The 22,043-nt window shown below is 51.2% G+C and overlaps 3 protein-coding genes across 3 annotated transcripts in view; all 3 read left to right on the top strand.

The window, feature by feature from the left end:
- The window catches only part of LOC116969026, a 573,861-nt gene that overhangs the window by 270,555 nt on the left and 281,263 nt on the right, over positions 1–22,043 (top strand). The gene's annotated exons all lie outside the window — the stretch shown is intronic.
- LOC116969039 (ribonuclease inhibitor-like) overlaps positions 1–22,043 on the top strand; it is a 451,987-nt gene that overhangs the window by 94,657 nt on the left and 335,287 nt on the right. The gene's annotated exons all lie outside the window — the stretch shown is intronic.
- LOC116969023 (zinc finger protein 271-like) overlaps positions 1–22,043 on the top strand; it is a gene marked incomplete at its 3' end in the record, with an annotated part of 60,051 nt that overhangs the window by 5,484 nt on the left and 32,524 nt on the right. The window contains exons 3-5 of the mRNA XM_033015996.1: positions 3,109–3,402; positions 4,807–4,900; positions 5,069–5,412. Coding sequence (XP_032871887.1) covers positions 3,109–3,402; positions 4,807–4,900; positions 5,069–5,412 — 732 coding nt within the window. The remainder of the gene's footprint in view (positions 1–3,108; positions 3,403–4,806; positions 4,901–5,068; positions 5,413–22,043) is intronic.

Genomic DNA, 22,043 nt, shown 5'->3' on the forward strand with positions numbered 1-22,043 from the left:
TATCATGTAAATGAGCAAGCTCATTCAATTACATCCTATTTCATCTGAATTATGTTCAACATTCATCCAGAACCGGTTCCACAAACAAGTAACAGTCTTAAAACTCACTCACTATACACCCTCTTCTGTGACATTCACTCACAAATTTCAACACCTCACGCAATATGTTGAATCTCAGATATTCACACACTTTAAAGCAATAAAATTCTCACTCAAGAGTAAAACACAGTTATACACACCTCAAGGAAATCATGCAAAACTCTTAAAACTTTGATACACCCCAAAATGTTCATACTTTGTTCATAAATACAGCACATACTGAAGAACGGTCTCAACCCAAAACACACATCTACACATCCCTTATCTCTCTTCTCTCTCTCTCTCGTTCTCGCTCTCTCTCGTTCTGTCTCTCACTCTCTCCCTCTCTCTCTCTTCCCTTCCATCCTTATCAGCATGTGTAAGAAAGTGTATATAGTGTAAAAGAGAAAGGAATGTAAAGTTAATTAATGTAACGTTTTGTCACGTAAAAAGATATTTGGAAACAAAGGGGTTGCGCCGTTGGCCCTTTGACGGGCATAAAAACATCAGGTACACAAATTTGTCCGAGAGGTTGAGCCAGAGGCCCGTCAAAGGGTCAACGGCGCAGCCTCCTCGTTTCCAAAGATCTTTATACGTGGCAACACGTTACATTAATTAACTTTCCATTCCCTTGTCTGACAGAGCCGTTCTGCCTACTAGAATCTTTGGTTCTGTGGGGACCAATGTGCAGAATTCGTAATCTGCTGTGCGGGCGGTAATGTCAGCAAGGGCATTCCCCCGGGAGACTTTGTAGGGGCCACTTGTATGGGCCCCTTGTATGGGCATTGCACTTAATAATGTCCAGTTGTACTGGGAGAGCTAAGGCGTGCAGTAGCTGGTGCAGTAGCCAGCGCCGGTTTTACGTCTGGGGGTGAAAAATATTATAAACATCTCCTTATTTACTAAAGTAAATTTCCACATAAACTACATGTCTAGGGGTAAAACTGGGGTAAATAATGTTATAAACATCACTCAGTGTCTGTCGTCCCCCCCCCTCTGTAAATAATCAATAAATCTCCACATAAACTACAGGTCTGTGAGAAAAATGAAAAACTGGTGTAAATAATGTTATAAACCTATGTCTGAGTGGATATACGAGGTAAATAATCAATAACCTCTCCCACTCCCCTCTCTCCATCTCCATCTCTCCCCCACTCTTCCCCCTTGCTGTACATAATCAATAAACCCCCGTCTAAGGGGGGTAATCAATAAACTCTCTGTCCACCCTCCCTCTCTCCACCTCTCTCTCCCCCTTGACCTCCTTCCTTAAGTACCCTGGGATGTAGACCATCAGGCCTTGGGGATTTATCAGTCCCATCAGTCTACATTACACCATTTCTTGCCTAATGTGAATTTCCTTCAGTTCCTCCGTCACCATAGATCCTCTGGCCATTAGTACATCTGGGAGGTTGTTTGTGAAGACAGATCCATTAGTTCAACTCATCTGCCATTTCCTTGTTCCCCATAATAAATTTGCCTTTTTCAGTCTTCAAGGGCCGAAATTTGGGCTTAGCTATTTTTTTCCTCTTCACATACCAAAAGAAGCCTTTACTATCGTCCTTTATATTCTTGGCTAGCTTACCTTTATACCTCATCATTTCTCCCCGTATTGTCTTTTTAGTTATCTTCTGTTGCACTTTAAAAGTTACCCAATCCTCTGGCTTCCCGCTCATCTTTGCTATGTTGTGCTTCTCTTTTATTTTGATTCTGTCCCTGACTGCCCTTGTCAGCCACGGTCGCCCCTTACTCCCCTTGGAATCTTTCTTCCTCTTTGGAATGAACCAATCCTGCACCTTCTGTATTAATCCCAGAAATACCTGGCATTGTTGTTCCCCCGCCTGTTAAGGTGTAACCCATCCTTTTTGTACAATTTTCCCTTCCTCCAAAGCAGATCTCAGTGGTCTAAGAATCTAAATCCCTGCTCCCTGCACCAGCTCCTCAGCCACACATTGAGATCCTCTATCTCCCTGTTCCTTCCCTCACCAGCACGAGGAACTGGAAGCAAACTGGAGATAACCACCTTGGCGGTTCAGCTTTTCAGTCACTTTCCGAGTTCTCTGAGGTCATGCTGAAGAATGTCTTTCCTCTTCTTCCCGACGTCATTTGTGCCGACATGCACTACCACTTCCGGCTGCTCACCTTCACTCTTGAGGATGACAATCGGTCCGTGACATCCTGGATCCTGGCATCAGGGTGGCAACACACCATCCTTTACTCCCACCTGTTGCCCAGAAACCCCTGTCTGTCCCCGACTACCATGGCTCTGCCTGACGTCTGTCTCTTCGGTTATGCCTCAGCGTCACCTTTTGACTCGCAGACCTGTTCCTTTTCTCTTCGGGTGTCTTCGGTGTAACGATCTTACTGTAGGTCCTGTCCAGGATTGTCCCGGGTGATCCTGAGGTCATCCAGTTGCTTCTCCAGTGCCCCAACATGGTCCTTCAGGAGCTGAACCTGGAAACACTTTGCTAGAGGCATGAAACATGTTCCCGATCTTGGGGGTGTTCAGAACCAGGGACCACAGTTTAAGAATAAGGGGTAAGCCATTTAGATCGGAGATGCGGAAACACTTTTTCACACAGAGAGTTGTTAGTCTGTGGAATTTTCTGCCTCAGAGGGCGGTGGGGGCCGGTTCTCTGGATACTTTCAAGAGAGAGCTAGATTAGAGCTCTTAAAGATAGCAGAGTCAGGGGGATATGGGGAGAAGGCAGGAACGGGGTAATGTTGGTGGATGATCAGCCGTGATCACATTGAATGACGGTGCTGGCTCGAAGGGCCTACTCCTGCACCTATTGTCTATGTTTCTATATAAAATCTTTTCACTCCACATCACTGTCTACATCTCTCCTACGACTTTCAGTCTGAGGAAGGGTCTCGACCTCGAAATGTCGCCCATTCCTTCTCTCCAGAGATGCTGCCCGTCCCGCTGAGTTACTGCAGCATTTTGTAGTCTAGCCCCCCTTGAAGTTTTATCTCAGGTTTGCAGCCTCTGCAGCTGCTGTGATTGTTTCCCCTCCCCCCCACGTGGTGTAGGAGCCGCGGGGGCAGGGCCGGCCCCGCCGTGGCAACTGTTGCTAGGGCGGGATGGGCGGCTCCAATTGGCAGAGGACGCTGTCCGTCCAAGGGGCGGGGATGTGGCTCTGATTGGTCGGTCGCAAGGAGGGGGCGGCACCTGCTCCTTTGTGACGTGGGACGAAGAGGCGGGAACAGCTGCCGCCGCTCGGCCCCGCGTCCTTTCCCCACCCCCTCCTCCCTCGCCGAGGCCGATCCTGCGGCCGGCGACACGAGGAGCTGGAGCCCGAAGCGTGCGGGCGGAGGGGGATGTCAGTGAGTGAGTCTGAGCGCCCTCTGGTCCTCCGACTGCAACGTTAACCTGGCAGCGGGAGGCCGTGGTGTAACCGATCCATGTTCCCCTCAAACGCTGGCGGGGCGCTGCCAGCAGTCCCCACCGTGACGTCAGGGTGCCTGTCGTGTGTGTAGGGGGCAGGGGTACGTCACGGGTCATGGTGGGGGTACGTCACGGGGCAGGGCGGGGTACGTCACGGGGCAGGGTGGGGGTACGTCATGGGGTGGGGGTACATCACGTGGCAGGCCGGGGGTACGTCACGGGGCAGGGCGGGGGTACGTCACGGGGCAAGGTGGGGTACGTCACGGGGCAGGGTGGGGGTACGTCACGGGGCAGGGCGGGGTTCATCACGAGGCAAGGTGGGGGTACGTCACGGGGCAGGGCGGGGGTACGTCATGGGGCAGGGCGGGGGTGCATCATGGGGTGGGGGTACGTCACGGGGCAGGGCGGGGTGCATCATGGGGTGGGGGCACGTCACGGGGCAGGGCGGGGGTACGTCACGGGGTGGGGGTACGTTACGGGGCAGGGCGGGGGTGCATCATGGGGCAGGGTGGGGTACGTCTGGGGGTGGGGTACGTCACGGGCAGGGCGGGGGTACATCACGGGTGGGGGTACGTAGGGGCAGGGCGGGGGTGCATCATGGGGCAGGGCCGCCCTCCTTCCTCATCCCAACCCCTACCTTCTCCCCCTAATCCCCTCCTCTTCCACCACCCTCTCGCCTCACTCTCCTCTCTTCTCCCCTTCCCCTCACTTCCACTGTCCTCATTCCCCTTCCCCACTTGCCTCCTCACCACCTCTCCACTCCTTCCCCCCCTCACTCCCTCCTCTCCATCCCCCTTCACCCCTCCCGTCACCCCCTCCCTGGTGATGCACCGTCGCTGGTCCTCCAACTGCAGCGCCCCCTTCTTCATCCCTGCTCCCCTCACACACCCCTGCCCCCCCCCCCCCCCCCCAAGCACTAGCAATGTTCACGCGTTAGTAATGTTCTGTTTACCAGCTTGTTGACTCTCTGTGTTCCCCTCCTGCAGCGTTTAGGAGCTGTTGCTGTGGACGGAGAGGTGGGGACGTGAGCGGCCATTGAGAGCGGCCAGGGTGCCGGTGAGCCCCCACATCTGCTCGGTGTGCGGGCTGAGCTTCGAGGGGCTGAGCTTTGGTGGAGGACCACATGTCGGGGCACAACAAGGAGAAGCGTTATGTGTGCGACGTGTGTGGCAAGGCCTGCTGGTGCCCGAGCAAGCTGGAGATCCACCGGCGGGTTCACACGGGCGAGAAGCCCTATGGCTGCTCCACCTGTGGCAAAAGATGTACCCGGTTGTCGGGGCTGCGGGAGCACCAGCGGGTGCACAGCAGTGAGCGGCCCTTCACCTGCTCCGACTGCGGCAAAGGTTTCAAGTCGTCCACGCACCTGAAGGTGCACAGGTGCCTGCACACCGGGGAGCAGCCCTACACCAGCAGCGACTGCGGAAAGAGCTTCACCCAGTCCCAAAACCTGCTGTTGCACCAGCACACCCACAGCGGGGAGCGCTCCTACACTTGCAGTGACTGCGGCAAGGGCTTCACACGCTCCAGCAACCTGCTGGAGCACCAGCGCACCCACACCGGCGAGCGTCCCTACACCTGCGCCCAGTGCGGCAAGGGTTTCAACAGCTCCAGCAGCCTGCTGGTGCACCAGCGCACCCACACCGGCGAGCACCCCTACACTTGTGCCCAGTGCGGCAAGGGCTTCACCCGCTCCACCAGGCTGCTGGAGCACCAGCGCACCCACACCGGGGATCGACCCTACACCTGCGTCCAGTGCGGCAAGGGCTTCACCTGCTCCACTAGCCTGCTGGAGCACCAGCGCACCCACACTGGCGAGCGCCCCTACACCTGCGCCCAGTGCGGCAAAGGCTTCACCAAGTCCAACAACCTGCTGCAGCATCAGCGCACCCACACCGGCGAGCGTCCCTACACCTGCGTCCAGTGCGGCAAGGGCTTCACCCGCTCCACCAGTCTGCTGTCCCACCAGCGGGTGCACGCCGGTGACCGTCCCGTCGCCAGCCCAGTGTGTGGAGAGCGCTTTGCCATTGCCTCCCACGCCCTGTCTCACCAGCACGTGCACACCAGTGGCCAGCCCAACGACTGCCCGTACTGTGGTGAGGCGTTTGACAGCTTGCAGGGGTTGCTGCAGCACCGACGGGCTCATGCCGGCGAGCAGCTGCTCCCACTATGACAAGCGAGCATGGGGGCTGCGGGAGCACCAGCGGATACACACCAGAGAAAACCCCTTTGTGTGCGCTGAGTGTGACAAGGGTTTCACCCACATGTCCAGCCTGTGGCAGCACCGGCGTACCCACAGCGGTGAGCGTCCCTTCCCCCGCCTGTCCTGTGGTAAGAGCTTCACCCGCCTGTCTCAACACGAAATGTCCCCCATTCCTTCTCTCCAGAGATGCTGCCTTTCCGGCTGAGTTACTCCAGCAATGTGTGTCCATTTTTGTAAACCAGCATCTGCAGTTCCTTGTTTTTAAACCATCCTTGTTAACCATCTCTGCATCTTCCCCAAAGCCTCCACATCAGTCCTGTAATGGTGACCAGAACTTTATGTATTACTTCAAATGCTACCTGACCAATGTCCCTTAAAGCTGCACATATACATTCCTCTCTACTTATTGCACACCGTTTTATCTCCTTAAATTCCCTCGCCTCTGTCATTTACTTCACCCATCTGCCAATTACCCCATTTGTTAACATAGTGTCAGTCTGAAGAAGGGTCCTGACCCGAAATGTCATCTATCCATGTTCTCCATAGATGTTGCCTGACCTGCCAAGTTACTCCAGTACTCTGTAAAACGTCACCTATCCATGGTCTCCACAGATGCTGCTCTGATCCGCTGAGTTACTCCAGCACTGTGTGAAACATCACCTATCCATGTTCTCCAGTGATGCTGCCAATTGTCACATCCAATACACCATTTCGTTACCTTGTTCAATTCCAATCAAAATTAAATAAGGAAGGATATTAATTTTTCTTCCACAGTTAGCTCCTTGTTGATCAACACAGTGTAAGAAAGGATATTAATATTTTCTCTCATTAATCAGTTGCAAAAATGGAGCCATACAGGTCCGATTATAATCTTGGTTGGAGAAAGCTAAGAGACACCTCCTTGTGCATGCGAAGGAATATGGGCACAAGCCCAACATTCTAATCAGATAAGGAAGCTTGTTTACTTCTTCGTTGGATTTCAAACTCCAACTTCTACCTTCCTCCTGTTTAGATGCCTATCTAGATGGCTCACTTCACCCTAGTATTCTCTCTCATCCCACACAATTAGTATATTCATGTATTTTATATTACAAAGATAGTTAATACGAATATGTCTACATTTAAGGATTTTAATAAATTTAAGATCAGTTTATCATGCTTAATAATCTTTCCTGTTGATGTGATGAATCCTCTATTTCTCCATAACTGCCCAAAGTCATGTACAACCCCAAACGCATAGCAAGAATCGCTGTAGATATTAGCACTTGTATTTTTAGCCAAAATGCAGCATGAGTCAGGGCAAACAGCTCAGGATGGTAAAGCGTACGCCTCCAGCTCTTGGTGTGGTGTGACCACTGCATACCCTGCCAATAATCTGTCATCGCTAGGTCGGTGTGTAGAGCCATCGGTAAATGGGAACAGATCAGGATTATCAATCGGATGACTGTAATTCCAGCCGGGGAGTGGCAGCGGCTTCTACAAGCAACAGACAATCATGGTCGCAGTCTTCTTCTGGCAGTGGTATTGAGTAATGAGGAAGGGTTAGTTAGCAGTCTTGTTGTGCGTGGACCCTTGGGCAAGAGTGACCATAATATGATTGAGTTCTTCATTAGGATGGAGAGTGACATAATTAATTCAGAAACAAGGGTTCTGAACTTAAAGAAAGGTAACTTTGAGGGTATGAGACGTGAATTGGCCAAGATAGATTGGCAATTGATTCTTAAAGGGTTGACTGGATATGCAATGGAAGACATTTAAAGACAGCATGGATGAACTACAACAATTTGTTCATCCCAGTTTGGCAAAATAATAAATCAGGGAAGGTAGTGCATCCGTGGATAACAAGGGAAATCAGGGATAGTATCAAAACAAAAGATGAAGCATACAAATTAGCCAGAAAAAGCAGCCTACCAGAGTACTGGCAGAAATCAGAGTCCAGCAGAAGGGGACAAAGAGCTTAATTAGGAAAGGGAAAATAGATTATGAAAGAAAACTGGCAGGGAACATAAAAACATGCCAACTGCTGCTCGAACTGAGTTGTACCAGAAGCAAGTGTTAATATAAATGTTATAGCAGGGTGGAGTTAATGATGCTAACTATGTGATTGGTTTACATGTATAATCAATCTACACCTGTGGTCAGAACAACGAAAAGGTGGACAAGATATAATCCTGCTTTAACTGCACGGGTTAGAATGTGTTCAGGGAAGCAACCATAAGCCTTGATGAGTACACGGACACTGTCATCATATGTCAGCTTTTGCGAAGACAGTTGCTTTCCAACTAAGACCTGGACATGGTTCAACACCAACAAGCCCTGGTTCACTGCAGAACTCAGACAGCTCCAACGTTCTAAAGAGGAGGCCTACAGGAGCGGGGATGCAGACCTCCACAGGCAGGCCAAGTACAAGCTGAGAAGAGGAATCAGAGCTGCCAAGGAAAGGTACTCTGAGAAGTTGAGTTGCTGGTCGGCGAGGACTCGGTTGGCTGAAGGGTCTGTTTCCACGCTGTATCTCTGAAGTAAAAAAACAGAAAAAGAGCGAGGGCGATATTTTGGGGCCTGTTTCACGATGGCCGACTTTTGCCTCCTGTTTCCAGGGTGAGAAAATGTCCATTGCTGCCCCGTATCCTCGAAAAATCGCCATTCTCGCCTTATTCTGCGTTCTTCTCTTGATGATCGTGATCTTGTCTGGAATTGTGGTGGCGTTTCGGATCAGGGTGAGTGGATGGAGAGAGTGGAGAGAGAGAGGGGGTAGAGAGGGCAGAGAGAGAGAGGGGGGTAGAACGTAGGCCAGAACATAGGCCAAAACCCACAACACAGGCCCGGAGTCGATAACATAGTCCTGGGGCCCATAACACAGGCTCGGAAGCCCAGAACGTAGGCCTGGAGCCTATAACACTGGCTCGTTGCCTACAACACAACCGTGAGGCCTACAAAACACAGGATTGAAGGCCCAGAACATCGGCCAAAGCCCACAAGCAGGCTTCAACACAGCCCCGAGACCTACAACATAGGCTCTGAGGCCCAGAGCTTAGGCCAAAGCCCAGAACTTGGGCCAAAGCATAAAACACAGGCCTGGAGCCTACAAAAATTGTGTAATTTGTTGTACTTATAATTTTGTTTGTAAACTTGTTTTAACTAAGGTGTCCTTGAGTGTCCTGAAAGGCGCACATAAATAAAATGCATTATTATTATTATTATTAAAACACAGGCTCGTGGTGCCAGAAATTAGGCCAAAGCCCAGAACCTAGATCCGGAGACTATAGCTATAGCACAGGCCCGGAGTTTACAATAAAGCCCTTCTTCGTGCGATGAAAACATAAATAAACCAAAGGAATAGTTGGATCTCAAGCGGGTGTTGAGCAGCCAGGTTGTTGTCTGCGTCGATGTCTGCCAGACCCTGAGCTCCATTTGGTGGGTGGTAGAGTGGGCACTCAGAGATGACATGGTTGGCTGTCTGTTGTTCTGCTCCGCTTTCACAGGCTGGGCTCTGGTGGAGCTCCCATCTCCACATGCTGGCATTGAAACGCCCGACTCCAGTACCAAGTCTGTTGAGCTTCACCCATGCTCCTCTGGGGAGGTCAGACCTTGGACAGTTTTTATCTGGTGAAGAGATGTAGCTGTGTGATGGAGATGAGGTTGCCTTCCACTCCTGTGACCACTTGGTGGCTATCCAGTGTGTTTATTTCGCAGTTGGCTGAATGGATGCCCGGAGTTGTTTTCCATGTGGAGTAAAGGCGTGACAGGACTTCAATCAGGGTGGCCTCTGCTCTCTGTTGATAGCCTGATGGAGGAGGTGATCTGACAGCCCTGAGAGCCTATAATACAGTCCTGTGGCCCAGAATGTAGGCCTCATTTATTTATGTTATTATTTATCATGATAATATCATCATGATAGAGCTGCTGTACAAAATATATTGGTATGCGTGTGGGGCAATACTTTGGGTGTGTGGTCCGCTATTTTGGACCCTAAGACTACAAGAAGCATTCATTGTGAGAAGAAGTGGTGAAAAGATTCATTTATTAGTGCTGGAGTGAGCGAGCACTTCTGTGGGAGTTTCTTAGCAATGGGAGTCTGATACCAGTAGAACTTCCTTCGCAACAGAAGCCTGTTGGTAGTAGGCCTTCATTGACAACAGACTAGGCCTTCTCTAGCAACATGACCCTGACTCCAGTAGTCCTTTACTTGACAGGCTCCGAGGCCCATAACTTAGGCCACAGCCCAAAGGTTAGGCCCGGGCCTGTAACATTGCCATGAGACCTACAAAACACAGGCTCTGCAGTCCAGAACAGAGCCAAAGCCCACAAGTTCAAGTTCAAGTGAGTTTATTGTCATGTGTCCCTGAGAATCAAATACACAGGACAAGATGTTAAGAAGTCCCTTGTGCCAATAGGTGGGGAGCATTTCACGACCAAGTAAATCTCGAAGCATCTCCATAGTCAAGGGGGTGCTTAGAGACACAAGGTTCTGTATCGGTGACGACCCAATACCAACAGTGTCTGAACAGCCAGTTAAAAGCCTGGGCAGATGGTACAACGCAAGTCTCAAGGATAAAGAGCAGGTGGAACAACTAAGGCAAGAAATTGTCAATGGTCTGGAGAACATCAATAAGACCCTACTGCCTGGGAAACAAGCTCTGGTGCCTACAGTTTGGACTCCTTCCTCGGACAATGTGGCCACTGACCATTTATGAAGCCCCAATAACAACTGTGGAGAAGATGGAGCGAACCATAACTTCATACGCGAAGAAATGGCTCGGGGTCCCACGATGTCTAACTAACATCGGCCTATATGGCAAAGGGGTCCTGGAACTACCTCTCACTAGTCTAACAGAGGAATACAAGTGTTCTAAAGTAAGACTTCAGATGACACTGAGGGACTCTAGAGACAAGACCATCAGTGCTGTTGCGCCGCCCCTAGTAACTGGCCGGAAGTGGACGCCATCTGATGCAGTACAGCAAGCTTCATCAGCCCTGAGACACAAAGACATCGTGGGGCAAGTCCAGCAGGGAAGAGGAGGCTTTGGCCTTACGACAAGTAAACCAACTTGGCGAAAGGCCACAACATCAGAGCGGAGGACATTGGTGGTCGAGGAGGTGCGGCGACAAGAGGAGGCCGCAAGAAGTGCAAAGGCGGTCTCTCTTGCCAAACAGGGGCAATGGATGCAGTGGGAAGGTGTGGAGCGGAGGAAGATCAGCTGGAAAGAACTATGGGAAATGGAAGCAAGCAAGATCAGCTTCATCATCAGAGCGACTTATGACGTGCTTCCATCACCAAAGAACCTCCATCAGTGGTACGGCGAGGATCCAACCTGTGCCCTCTGCCCAACTCCAGCGACCCTCAAACACATCATGGTAGGCTGCAAGACCAGCCTCACGCAAGGGAGATACACGTGGCGGCATAATCAGGTACTAAAAAGCCTGGCATCAGCCCTTGAGAACAGGCGGTGTGCGACCAACTCCTTGCCTCCGAGAGCAAGCAACCCCCTCCCCCTAAGGGCAACAACCTTTGTCCGAGAAGGACAGAAAACATCTAAACATCCTTCCACCAGATCAGAAGAAGGAAACCTATGCAGGGCCCGCGACTGGAGGATGCTGGCGGACATCGGCCGACAACTAGTTTTTCCACGTGAAATTGCTTCCACCAACCTCAGGCCAGACTTGGTGTTCTGGTCCCCTTCACAGAAGACTGCTTACATCATAGAGCTCACAGTTCCATGGGAGAACTCTGTTGAGGAGGCCTATGAGCGTAAGAAGCTGCGTTACGCAGAGCTTGCAGCAGAGGCAACGCAGCGTGGCTGGAACACCAAAGTCTATCCAGTTGAAGTGGGATGCAGAGGATTTGTTGCGTCATCTACCATCAGACTGCTGAAGGAGCTTGGAATCCACGGTCAGGCTCTGCGGAAGACCATAAGATCACTCTCAGAGGCGGCTGAAAGAAGCAGCCGGTGGATTTGGCTCAAGCGGAAAGACCCATGCTGGGCCCCAAGTATTTCAGGGTGAATCTTTGGGACGGTTTGACACGGGACACGCGCTGAGGGCTGATCATCCTGCAGCGGGCCGCCCTTGTGGAGGGTGTATAGTGTTAAAAGGCCGAAACACCCAGTGATGCAAGGGTACACTACTGATGATGTGTCCTGTGCCCAACTGTCCTGAAGGTTACCCAGGCCAAGATATACGTATCCACTCCCCCCCCCCCGCCCCCCCACAGATGTTGAGCGTCTACCACTCTCAACAATCAACGAATGTCGTGAAATGCTCCCCACCTATTGGCACAAGGGACTTCTTAACATCTTGTCCTGTGTATTTGATTCTGATAATCTGGACTCGTCCAGTGACTGCTGTGAAAGGACAGCTGACAACATGGGAAAGTCCACGTGACAGCTTGGAGAGACAGCTGACAGGAGGGAACAGACCCCACTGGGGCCGTCATGGGCTAGCTACCCATGATAGCAGTCCCCAACGCTGTTTCAGTTAGTTGGAGACACCCGCTAAATGCTACTAAAAGTAAATTAAAGAGAATACCCCTAGAGCCTGCGAGAGCGGGGGCGGAAGATGGCTCACCGATTGATAACACGGTTACAGACCCAGGAACGGAAACGACTACGGACAAGGATAGCATGGCACATGAGACATCCACAACAGCTGCGGGACACAAACTTCAGGTGTGCATTTGTGGTTGGGAGAAAATTACATCAGTGAAGGGCTTGAAGATCCACCAAGGGAGGAAAAAGTGCTTGAGAGAGCAGAGACATGGGCCTCGCATTGACCAGTACTTCTTACGAAGCAACCAGTCAAATCAGTCGAGTGAAGCACAGCGACAGGACTCAAACCAAAGTTCGCAGAGCATCAGCACCCATGTCACTGAAGAGGGTGATACAAGCACAGAAATGCCGGTGGAGGAGCCCACGCAACAACGACAAAGACCTCCATTGGAGGGAAAGATCAAAGGGCACAAACCTGGAGTGAAATGGCCCAAAGCTGTTGAAAAGAAAGAGTGGGAGACGGTCAACAGTGACCTTATACATATCTTGGAGCAACAAGCGGGCACAGCAGTAGGAAAAGCTTGAAAGGATGGGCAACACAATCTACAGCTATGGAGAAGAACGGTTTGGGGTGAGTAAAGGGAGAGGTGGAAAGAAATTACCAACACCAATCAAGTCCAGGAGGCAGCAGGAGATCGAGAGGCTAATCAGAGAGAGGAGACAGTTGAAAAAGCAATGGAAAAAAGCAACTGAGGCAGAGAGAGAAGGTCTCATGCTACTCCAAGAGGACATCAAGAGCCGATTGGCAACCTTGCGAAAAGCAGAGAACTTGAGGAAACTTCGCAGGAAGAAAGAACACACAAGAACACGGTTCTACAAAGACCCTTTCAAGTTCATCAAAGACCTCTTCGCAAAGGAAAAAAGTGGAACTTTGAAAACATCAAAACGGGAATTGGAGGAACACCTGGAAAAGGCCCACCAAGACACGAAAAGGCATGAGCAGTTAGTCATCCCACATGACATCCCGCCTATTCAACCACCTGAATTCAACCTGGACACCAGCCCTCCAAGATGGAAAGAGGTAGAGAACACTGTCCGGCGAGCAAGAGCAGCATCAGCTCCGGGGCCAAATGGAGTACCATACAAGCTCTACAAGAACGCACCGGATGTGTTACGCTTTCTATGGAAGCTCATGAGGGTGGTGTGGAAGAAGCAAACAATACCTAAGGCGTGGCGAAGGGCCGGCGGCGTGCTAATACCTAAAGAAAAGGATGCGTCAGACATCAGCCAATTCCGGCCAATATGTCTCCTCAACGTCGAGGGAAAAATCTTTTTCAGCATTGTATCACAAAGGCTGTCCACCTATCTGGTAACAAACAAGTACATTGATACATCTGTACAGAAAGCAGGAATTCCAGGATTTTCGGGCTGCTTGGAGCATACAAGCATGATCTGGCACCAGATCCAAGCAGCTAAGAAGGAGAAGAGAGACCTACATGTGATCTTCCTCGATCTGGCCAATGCATTTGGTTCAGTTCCCCATGAACTCCTTTGGGAATCTTTTGCCTTTTTCCATGTACCAGAGCTCATCACCAGACTGGTCAAGAGCTATTTCCAAGACCTGCAGCTGTGCTTCACAACAGCTGACTTCAGTACAACATGGCAGCGCTTGGAAGTAGGCATCATGGCAGGCTGCACAGTCTCACCCTTGGCCTTTACAATGGCCATGGAAGTCATCATCAGGGCCTCAAAATGGGTGGTGGGCGGTGAACGAACCAGGGCTGGGCTCCGTCTGCCACCCATCAGGGCATACATGGACGACATGACCACACTAACCACTACTGCAGCATGCACCAAGCGGCTACTTGGAAAGCTGCAGGAGAACATCAAGTGGGCCCGAATGAAGATCAAACCAAGTAAATCTCGAAGCATCTCCATAGTCAAGGGGGTGCTTAGAGACACAAGGTTCTGTATCGGTGACGACCCAATACCAACAGTGTCTGAACAGCCAGTTAAAAGCCTGGGCAGATGGTACAACGCAAGTCTCAAGGATAAAGAGCAGGTGGAACAACTAAGGCAAGAAATTGTCAATGGTCTGGAGAACATCAATAAGACCCTACTGCCTGGGAAACTGAAGCTCTGGTGCCTACAGTTTGGACTCCTTCCTCGGACAATGTGGCCACTGACCATTTATGAAGCCCCAATAACAACTGTGGCAGAAGATGGAGCGAACCATAACTTCATACGCGAAGAAATGGCTCGGGGTCCCACGATGTCTAACTAACATCGGCCTATATGGCAAAGGGGTCCTGGAACTACCTCTCACTAGTCTAACAGAGGAATACAAGTGTTCTAAAGTAAGACTTCAGATGACACTGAGGGACTCTAGAGACAAGACCATCAGTGCTGTTGCGCCGCCCCTAGTAACTGGCCGGAAGTGGACGCCATCTGATGCAGTACAGCAAGCTTCATCAGCCCTGAGACACAAAGACATCGTGGGGCAAGTCCAGCAGGGAAGAGGAGGCTTTGGCCTTACGACAAGTAAACCAACTTGGCGAAAGGCCACAACATCAGAGCGGAGGACATTGGTGGTCGAGGAGGTGCGGCGACAAGAGGAGGCCGCAAGAAGTGCAAAGGCGGTCTCTCTTGCCAAACAGGGGCAATGGATGCAGTGGGAAGGTGTGGAGCGGAGGAAGATCAGCTGGAAAGAACTATGGGAAATGGAAGCAAGCAAGATCAGCTTCATCATCAGAGCGACTTATGACGTGCTTCCATCACCAAAGAACCTCCATCAGTGGTACGGCGAGGATCCAACCTGTGCCCTCTGCCCAACTCCAGCGACCCTCAAACACATCATGGTAGGCTGCAAGACCAGCCTCACGCAAGGGAGATACACGTGGCGGCATAATCAGGTACTAAAAAGCCTGGCATCAGCCCTTGAGAACAGGCGGTGTGCGACCAACTCCTTGCCTCCGAGAGCAAGCAACCCCCTCCCCCTAAGGGCAACAACCTTTGTCCGAGAAGGACAGAAAACATCTAAACATCCTTCCACCAGATCAGAAGAAGGAAACCTATGCAGGGCCCGCGACTGGAGGATGCTGGCGGACATCGGCCGACAACTAGTTTTTCCACGTGAAATTGCTTCCACCAACCTCAGGCCAGACTTGGTGTTCTGGTCCCCTTCACAGAAGACTGCTTACATCATAGAGCTCACAGTTCCATGGGAGAACTCTGTTGAGGAGGCCTATGAGCGTAAGAAGCTGCGTTACGCAGAGCTTGCAGCAGAGGCAACGCAGCGTGGCTGGAACACCAAAGTCTATCCAGTTGAAGTGGGATGCAGAGGATTTGTTGCGTCATCTACCATCAGACTGCTGAAGGAGCTTGGAATCCACGGTCAGGCTCTGCGGAAGACCATAAGATCACTCTCAGAGGCGGCTGAAAGAAGCAGCCGGTGGATTTGGCTCAAGCGGAAAGACCCATGCTGGGCCCCAAGTATTTCAGGGTGAATCTTTGGGACGGTTTGACACGGGACACGCGCTGAGGGCTGATCATCCTGCAGCGGGCCGCCCTTGTGGAGGGTGTATAGTGTTAAAAGGCCGAAACACCCAGTGATGCAAGGGTACACTACTGATGATGTGTCCTGTGCCCAACTGTCCTGAAGGTTACCCAGGCCAAGATATACGTATCCACTCCCCCCCCCCCCCGCCCCCCCCCACAGATGTTGAGCGTCTACCACTCTCAACAATCAACGAATGTCGTGAAATGCTCCCCACCTATTGGCACAAGGGACTTCTTAACATCTTGTCCTGTGTATTTGATTCTGATAATCTGGACTCGTCCAGTGACTGCTGTGAAAGGACAGCTGACAACATGGGAAAGTCCACGTGACAGCTTGGAGAGACAGCTGACAGGAGGGAACAGACCCCACTGGGGCCGTCATGGGCTAGCTACCCATGATAGCAGTCCCCAACGCTGTTTCAGTTAGTTGGAGACACCCGCTAAATGCTACTAAAAGTAAATTAAAGAGAATACCCCTAGAGCCTGCGAGAGCGGGGGCGGAAGATGGCTCACCGATTGATAACACGGTTACAGACCCAGGAACGGAAACGACTACGGACAAGGAGAGCATGGCACATGAGACATCCACAACAGCTGCGGGACACAAACTTCAGGTGTGCATTTGTGGTTGGGAGAAAATTACATCAGTGAAGGGCTTGAAGATCCACCAAGGGAGGAAAAAGTGCTTGAGAGAGCAGAGACATGGGCCTCGCATTGACCAGTACTTCTTACGAAGCAACCAGTCAAATCAGTCGAGTGAAGCACAGCGACAGGACTCAAACCAAAGTTCGCAGAGCATCAGCACCCATGTCACTGAAGAGGGTGATACAAGCACAGAAATGCCGGTGGAGGAGCCCACGCAACAACGACAAAGACTTCCATTGGAGGGAAAGATCAAAGGGCACAAACCTGGAGTGAAATGGCCCAAAGCTGTTGAAAAGAAAGAGTGGGAGACGGTCAACAGTGACCTTATACATATCTTGGAGCAACAAGCGGGCACAGCAGTAGAAAAGCTTGAAAGGATGGGCAACACAATCTACAGCTATGGAGAAGAACGGTTTGGGGTGAGTAAAGGGAGAGGTGGAAAGAAATTACCAACACCAATCAAGTCCAGGAGGCAGCAGGAGATCGAGAGGCTAATCAGAGAGAGGAGACAGTTGAAAAAGCAATGGAAAAAAGCAACTGAGGCAGAGAGAGAAGGTCTCATGCTACTCCAAGAGGACATCAAGAGCCGATTGGCAACCTTGCGAAAAGCAGAGAACTTGAGGAAACTTCGCAGGAAGAAAGAACACACAAGAACACGGTTCTACAAAGACCCTTTCAAGTTCATCAAAGACCTCTTCGCAAAGGAAAAAAGTGGAACTTTGAAAACATCAAAACGGGAATTGGAGGAACACCTGGAAAAGGCCCACCAAGACACGAAAAGGCATGAGCAGTTAGTCATCCCACATGACATCCCGCCTATTCAACCACCTGAATTCAACCTGGACACCAGCCCTCCAAGATGGAAAGAGGTAGAGAACACTGTCCGGCGAGCAAGAGCAGCATCAGCTCCGGGGCCAAATGGAGTACCATACAAGCTCTACAAGAACGCACCGGATGTGTTACGCTTTCTATGGAAGCTCATGAGGGTGGTGTGGAAGAAGCAAACAATACCTAAGGCGTGGCGAAGGGCCGGCGGCGTGCTAATACCTAAAGAAAAGGATGCGTCAGACATCAGCCAATTCCGGCCAATATGTCTCCTCAACGTCGAGGGAAAAATCTTTTTCAGCATTGTATCACAAAGGCTGTCCACCTATCTGGTAACAAACAAGTACATTGATACATCTGTACAGAAAGCAGGAATTCCAGGATTTTCGGGCTGCTTGGAGCATACAAGCATGATCTGGCACCAGATCCAAGCAGCTAAGAAGGAGAAGAGAGACCTACATGTGATCTTCCTCGATCTGGCCAATGCATTTGGTTCAGTTCCCCATGAACTCCTTTGGGAATCTTTTGCCTTTTTCCATGTACCAGAGCTCATCACCAGACTGGTCAAGAGCTATTTCCAAGACCTGCAGCTGTGCTTCACAACAGCTGACTTCAGTACAACATGGCAGCGCTTGGAAGTAGGCATCATGGCAGGCTGCACAGTCTCACCCTTGGCCTTTACAATGGCCATGGAAGTCATCATCAGGGCCTCAAAATGGGTGGTGGGCGGTGAACGAACCAGGGCTGGGCTCCGTCTGCCACCCATCAGGGCATACATGGACGACATGACCACACTAACCACTACTGCAGCATGCACCAAGCGGCTACTTGGAAAGCTGCAGGAGAACATCAAGTGGGCCCGAATGAAGATCAAACCAAGTAAATCTCGAAGCATCTCCATAGTCAAGGGGGTGCTTAGAGACACAAGGTTCTGTATCGGTGACGACCCAATACCAACAGTGTCTGAACAGCCAGTTAAAAGCCTGGGCAGATGGTACAACGCAAGTCTCAAGGATAAAGAGCAGGTGGAACAACTAAGGCAAGAAATTGTCAATGGTCTGGAGAACATCAATAAGACCCTACTGCCTGGGAAACTGAAGCTCTGGTGCCTACAGTTTGGACTCCTTCCTCGGACAATGTGGCCACTGACCATTTATGAAGCCCCAATAACAACTGTGCAGAAGATGGAGCGAACCATAACTTCATACGCGAAGAAATGGCTCGGGGTCCCACGATGTCTAACTAACATCGGCCTATATGGCAAAGGGGTCCTGGAACTACCTCTCACTAGTCTAACAGAGGAATACAAGTGTTCTAAAGTAAGACTTCAGATGACACTGAGGGACTCTAGAGACAAGACCATCAGTGCTGTTGCGCCGCCCCTAGTAACTGGCCGGAAGTGGACGCCATCTGATGCAGTACAGCAAGCTTCATCAGCCCTGAGACACAAAGACATCGTGGGGCAAGTCCAGCAGGGAAGAGGAGGCTTTGGCCTTACGACAAGTAAACCAACTTGGCGAAAGGCCACAACATCAGAGCGGAGGACATTGGTGGTCGAGGAGGTGCGGCGACAAGAGGAGGCCGCAAGAAGTGCAAAGGCGGTCTCTCTTGCCAAACAGGGGCAATGGATGCAGTGGGAAGGTGTGGAGCGGAGGAAGATCAGCTGGAAAGAACTATGGGAAATGGAAGCAAGCAAGATCAGCTTCATCATCAGAGCGACTTATGACGTGCTTCCATCACCAAAGAACCTCCATCAGTGGTACGGCGAGGATCCAACCTGTGCCCTCTGCCCAACTCCAGCGACCCTCAAACACATCATGGTAGGCTGCAAGACCAGCCTCAAGCAAGGGAGATACACGTGGCGGCATAATCAGGTACTAAAAAGCCTGGCATCAGCCCTTGAGAACAGGCGGTGTGCGACCAACTCCTTGCCTCCGAGAGCAAGCAACCCCCTCCCCCTAAGGGCAACAACCTTTGTCCGAGAAGGACAGAAAACATCTAAACATCCTTCCACCAGATCAGAAGAAGGAAACCTATGCAGGGCCCGCGACTGGAGGATGCTGGCGGACATCGGCCGACAACTAGTTTTTCCACGTGAAATTGCTTCCACCAACCTCAGGCCAGACTTGGTGTTCTGGTCCCCTTCACAGAAGACTGCTTACATCATAGAGCTCACAGTTCCATGGGAGAACTCTGTTGAGGAGGCCTATGAGCGTAAGAAGCTGCGTTACGCAGAGCTTGCAGCAGAGGCAACGCAGCGTGGCTGGAACACCAAAGTCTATCCAGTTGAAGTGGGATGCAGAGGATTTGTTGCGTCATCTACCATCAGACTGCTGAAGGAGCTTGGAATCCACGGTCAGGCTCTGCGGAAGACCATAAGATCACTCTCAGAGGCGGCTGAAAGAAGCAGCCGGTGGATTTGGCTCAAGCGGAAAGACCCATGCTGGGCCCCAAGTATTTCAGGGTGAATCTTTGGGACGGTTTGACACGGGACACGCGCTGAGGGCTGATCATCCTGCAGCGGGCCGCCCTTGTGGAGGGTGTATAGTGTTAAAAGGCCGAAACACCCAGTGATGCAAGGGTACACTACTGATGATGTGTCCTGTGCCCAACTGTCCTGAAGGTTACCCAGGCCAAGATATACGTATCCACTCCCCCGCCCCCCCACAGATGTTGAGCGTCTACCACTCTCAACAATCAACCTGTATAGGACAATGAAATTCTTGCTTTGCTTAAGCACACAGAAAATAGTAGGCATTTACTACAAAACAGATAAATGTGTCCATATACCATGATATAAATATATACAATACAATACAAATTTATTGTCATTTGAGCCCCAGTGAGACTCAAACGAAATTTTGTTTCCACAGCCATACAAACAAAAACAATGTCCTACAGACATACACACAATTAAGTTCACACAAACATCCATCACAGTGAACCCACTGCGATGGAAGGTAAAAGTCTTTTCTCTCCCCTGCTCTCCATGTCTCTCCCGATGTCGAAGCCCCAGGCGGGCGATGATACGTCCCACGGCCATTTTAGGCCGTGCCGGGCGATTTACGGCCCCGCTCCCGGTCTAGAAGTCTCGAAGTTGGAGCCCCCGGCGGGCGCTGGAATGTCCCACGGCCATGAAGCCGTGCCGGGTGATGTACTTCCCCGCTCCGGGTCGTTCCAAACCCCGCGACACGGGCTGGAGAAGTCGCGTTGCGGGAGCTCCGGGAAGCGGTCTCTCTCTCTCCCCCCGGACCCGCGAGCTCCCGATGTCCCAGTCCACCGAACCTGCGGCTGCGTTGCTGGAGCCTCCGAGCCCCAGGAGTCGAGTCGCAGCAGCGAGTCACCACCGCTCCCCACGGTCCGAGGCCGGCCAGCCCCACGATGGTGAGTAGTCCGCCGCGCAGTCTCCCGAGCCCCCGGGTCGTTCAGGTTGGAGGCCGCTCCACGGTGCTAGGCCCCAACGACAACGGAGACCCGACAGGGAAAAGGTCGGGTCTCCCGGACAGGGAAGAGATTTTAAACGGTTTCCCCCTCCCCCCCCCCCCCCCCCCGACCCCCACATATACACATTTAAAAACCAGTATTTAAAAAACACCAAACACTACATTTAACTAGACAAAAAATAAAAAAAGACAGACAGGCTGTAGGAGCCGCTGCAACGAGTCGCGCCGACACACATGAATAAATAAACTGGTAGTGCAAATAACAGAAAGTGGTTGCTAATAATCAGAGTTTTGTCCGAGCCAGGTTTAATAGCCTGATGGCTGAGGGGAAGTAGCTATTCCTGTACCTGGTTGTTGCAGTCTTCAGGCTCCTGTACCTTCTACCTGAAGGTAGCAGGAAGATGAGTGTGTGGCCAGGATGGTGTGGGTCTTTGATGATACTGCCAGTCTTTTTGAGGCAGCGACTGCGATAAATCCCCTCGATGGAAGGAAGGTCAGAGCCGATGATGGACTGGGCAGTGTTTACTACTTTTTGTAGTCTTTTCCTCTCCAGGGCGCTCAAATTTCCGAACCAAGCCACGATGCAACCGGTCAGCATGCTCTCGACTGTGCACCTGTAGAAGTTAGAGAGAGTCTTCCTTGACAATCCGACTCTCCGTAATCTTCTCAGGAAGTAGAGGCGCTGATGAGCTTTTTTGATAATTGCGTTAGTGTTCTCGGACCAGGAAAGATCTTCAGAGATGTGCACCCCCAGGAATTTGAAGTTCTTGACCCTTTCAACCATCGACCCGTTGATATAAATGGGGCTGTGTGTCCCCCTCCTACTCCTTCCAAAGTCCACAATCAGTTCCTTGGTTTTGCTGGTGTTCAGGGCCAGGTTATTGCGCTGGCACCATATGGACAGTTGCTCGATCTCTCTTCTGTACTCTGACTCATCCCCATCAGTGATACGCCCCACAATAGTGGTGTCGTCAGCGAACTTGATGATGGAGTTCGCACTGTGGTTCGCTACGCAGTCATGGGTATAGAGTGAGTACAGCAGGGGGCTGAGCACGCAGCCTTGAGGTGCTCCCGTGCTGATTGTTATTGAGGCTGACACATTTCCACCAATACGAACAGACTGTGGTCTGTGGACGAGGAAGTCGAGGATCCAGTTGCAGAGGGATGCGCAGAGACCCAGTTCTGCGAGTTTGGTAACCAGTTTGGAGGGGATGATTGTGTTAAATGCCGAGCTGTAATCAATGAATAACAGCCTGACATATGAGTTTTGTTGTCCAAGTGGAGCGGGGGGCCAGCGAGATCGCATCCACCATTGATCTGTTGTGGCGGTATGCGAACTGCAGTGGGTCCAGGTTTTTGTCGATGTAGGAGTTGATTTGCTCCATGATCAACCTCTCAAAGCACTTCATCACCACCGGCGTTAA

Source organism: Amblyraja radiata (genome assembly GCF_010909765.2).
Source record: "Amblyraja radiata isolate CabotCenter1 chromosome 42 unlocalized genomic scaffold, sAmbRad1.1.pri SUPER_42_unloc_2, whole genome shotgun sequence".
Classification (NCBI taxonomy): Eukaryota; Metazoa; Chordata; class Chondrichthyes; order Rajiformes; family Rajidae; genus Amblyraja; species Amblyraja radiata.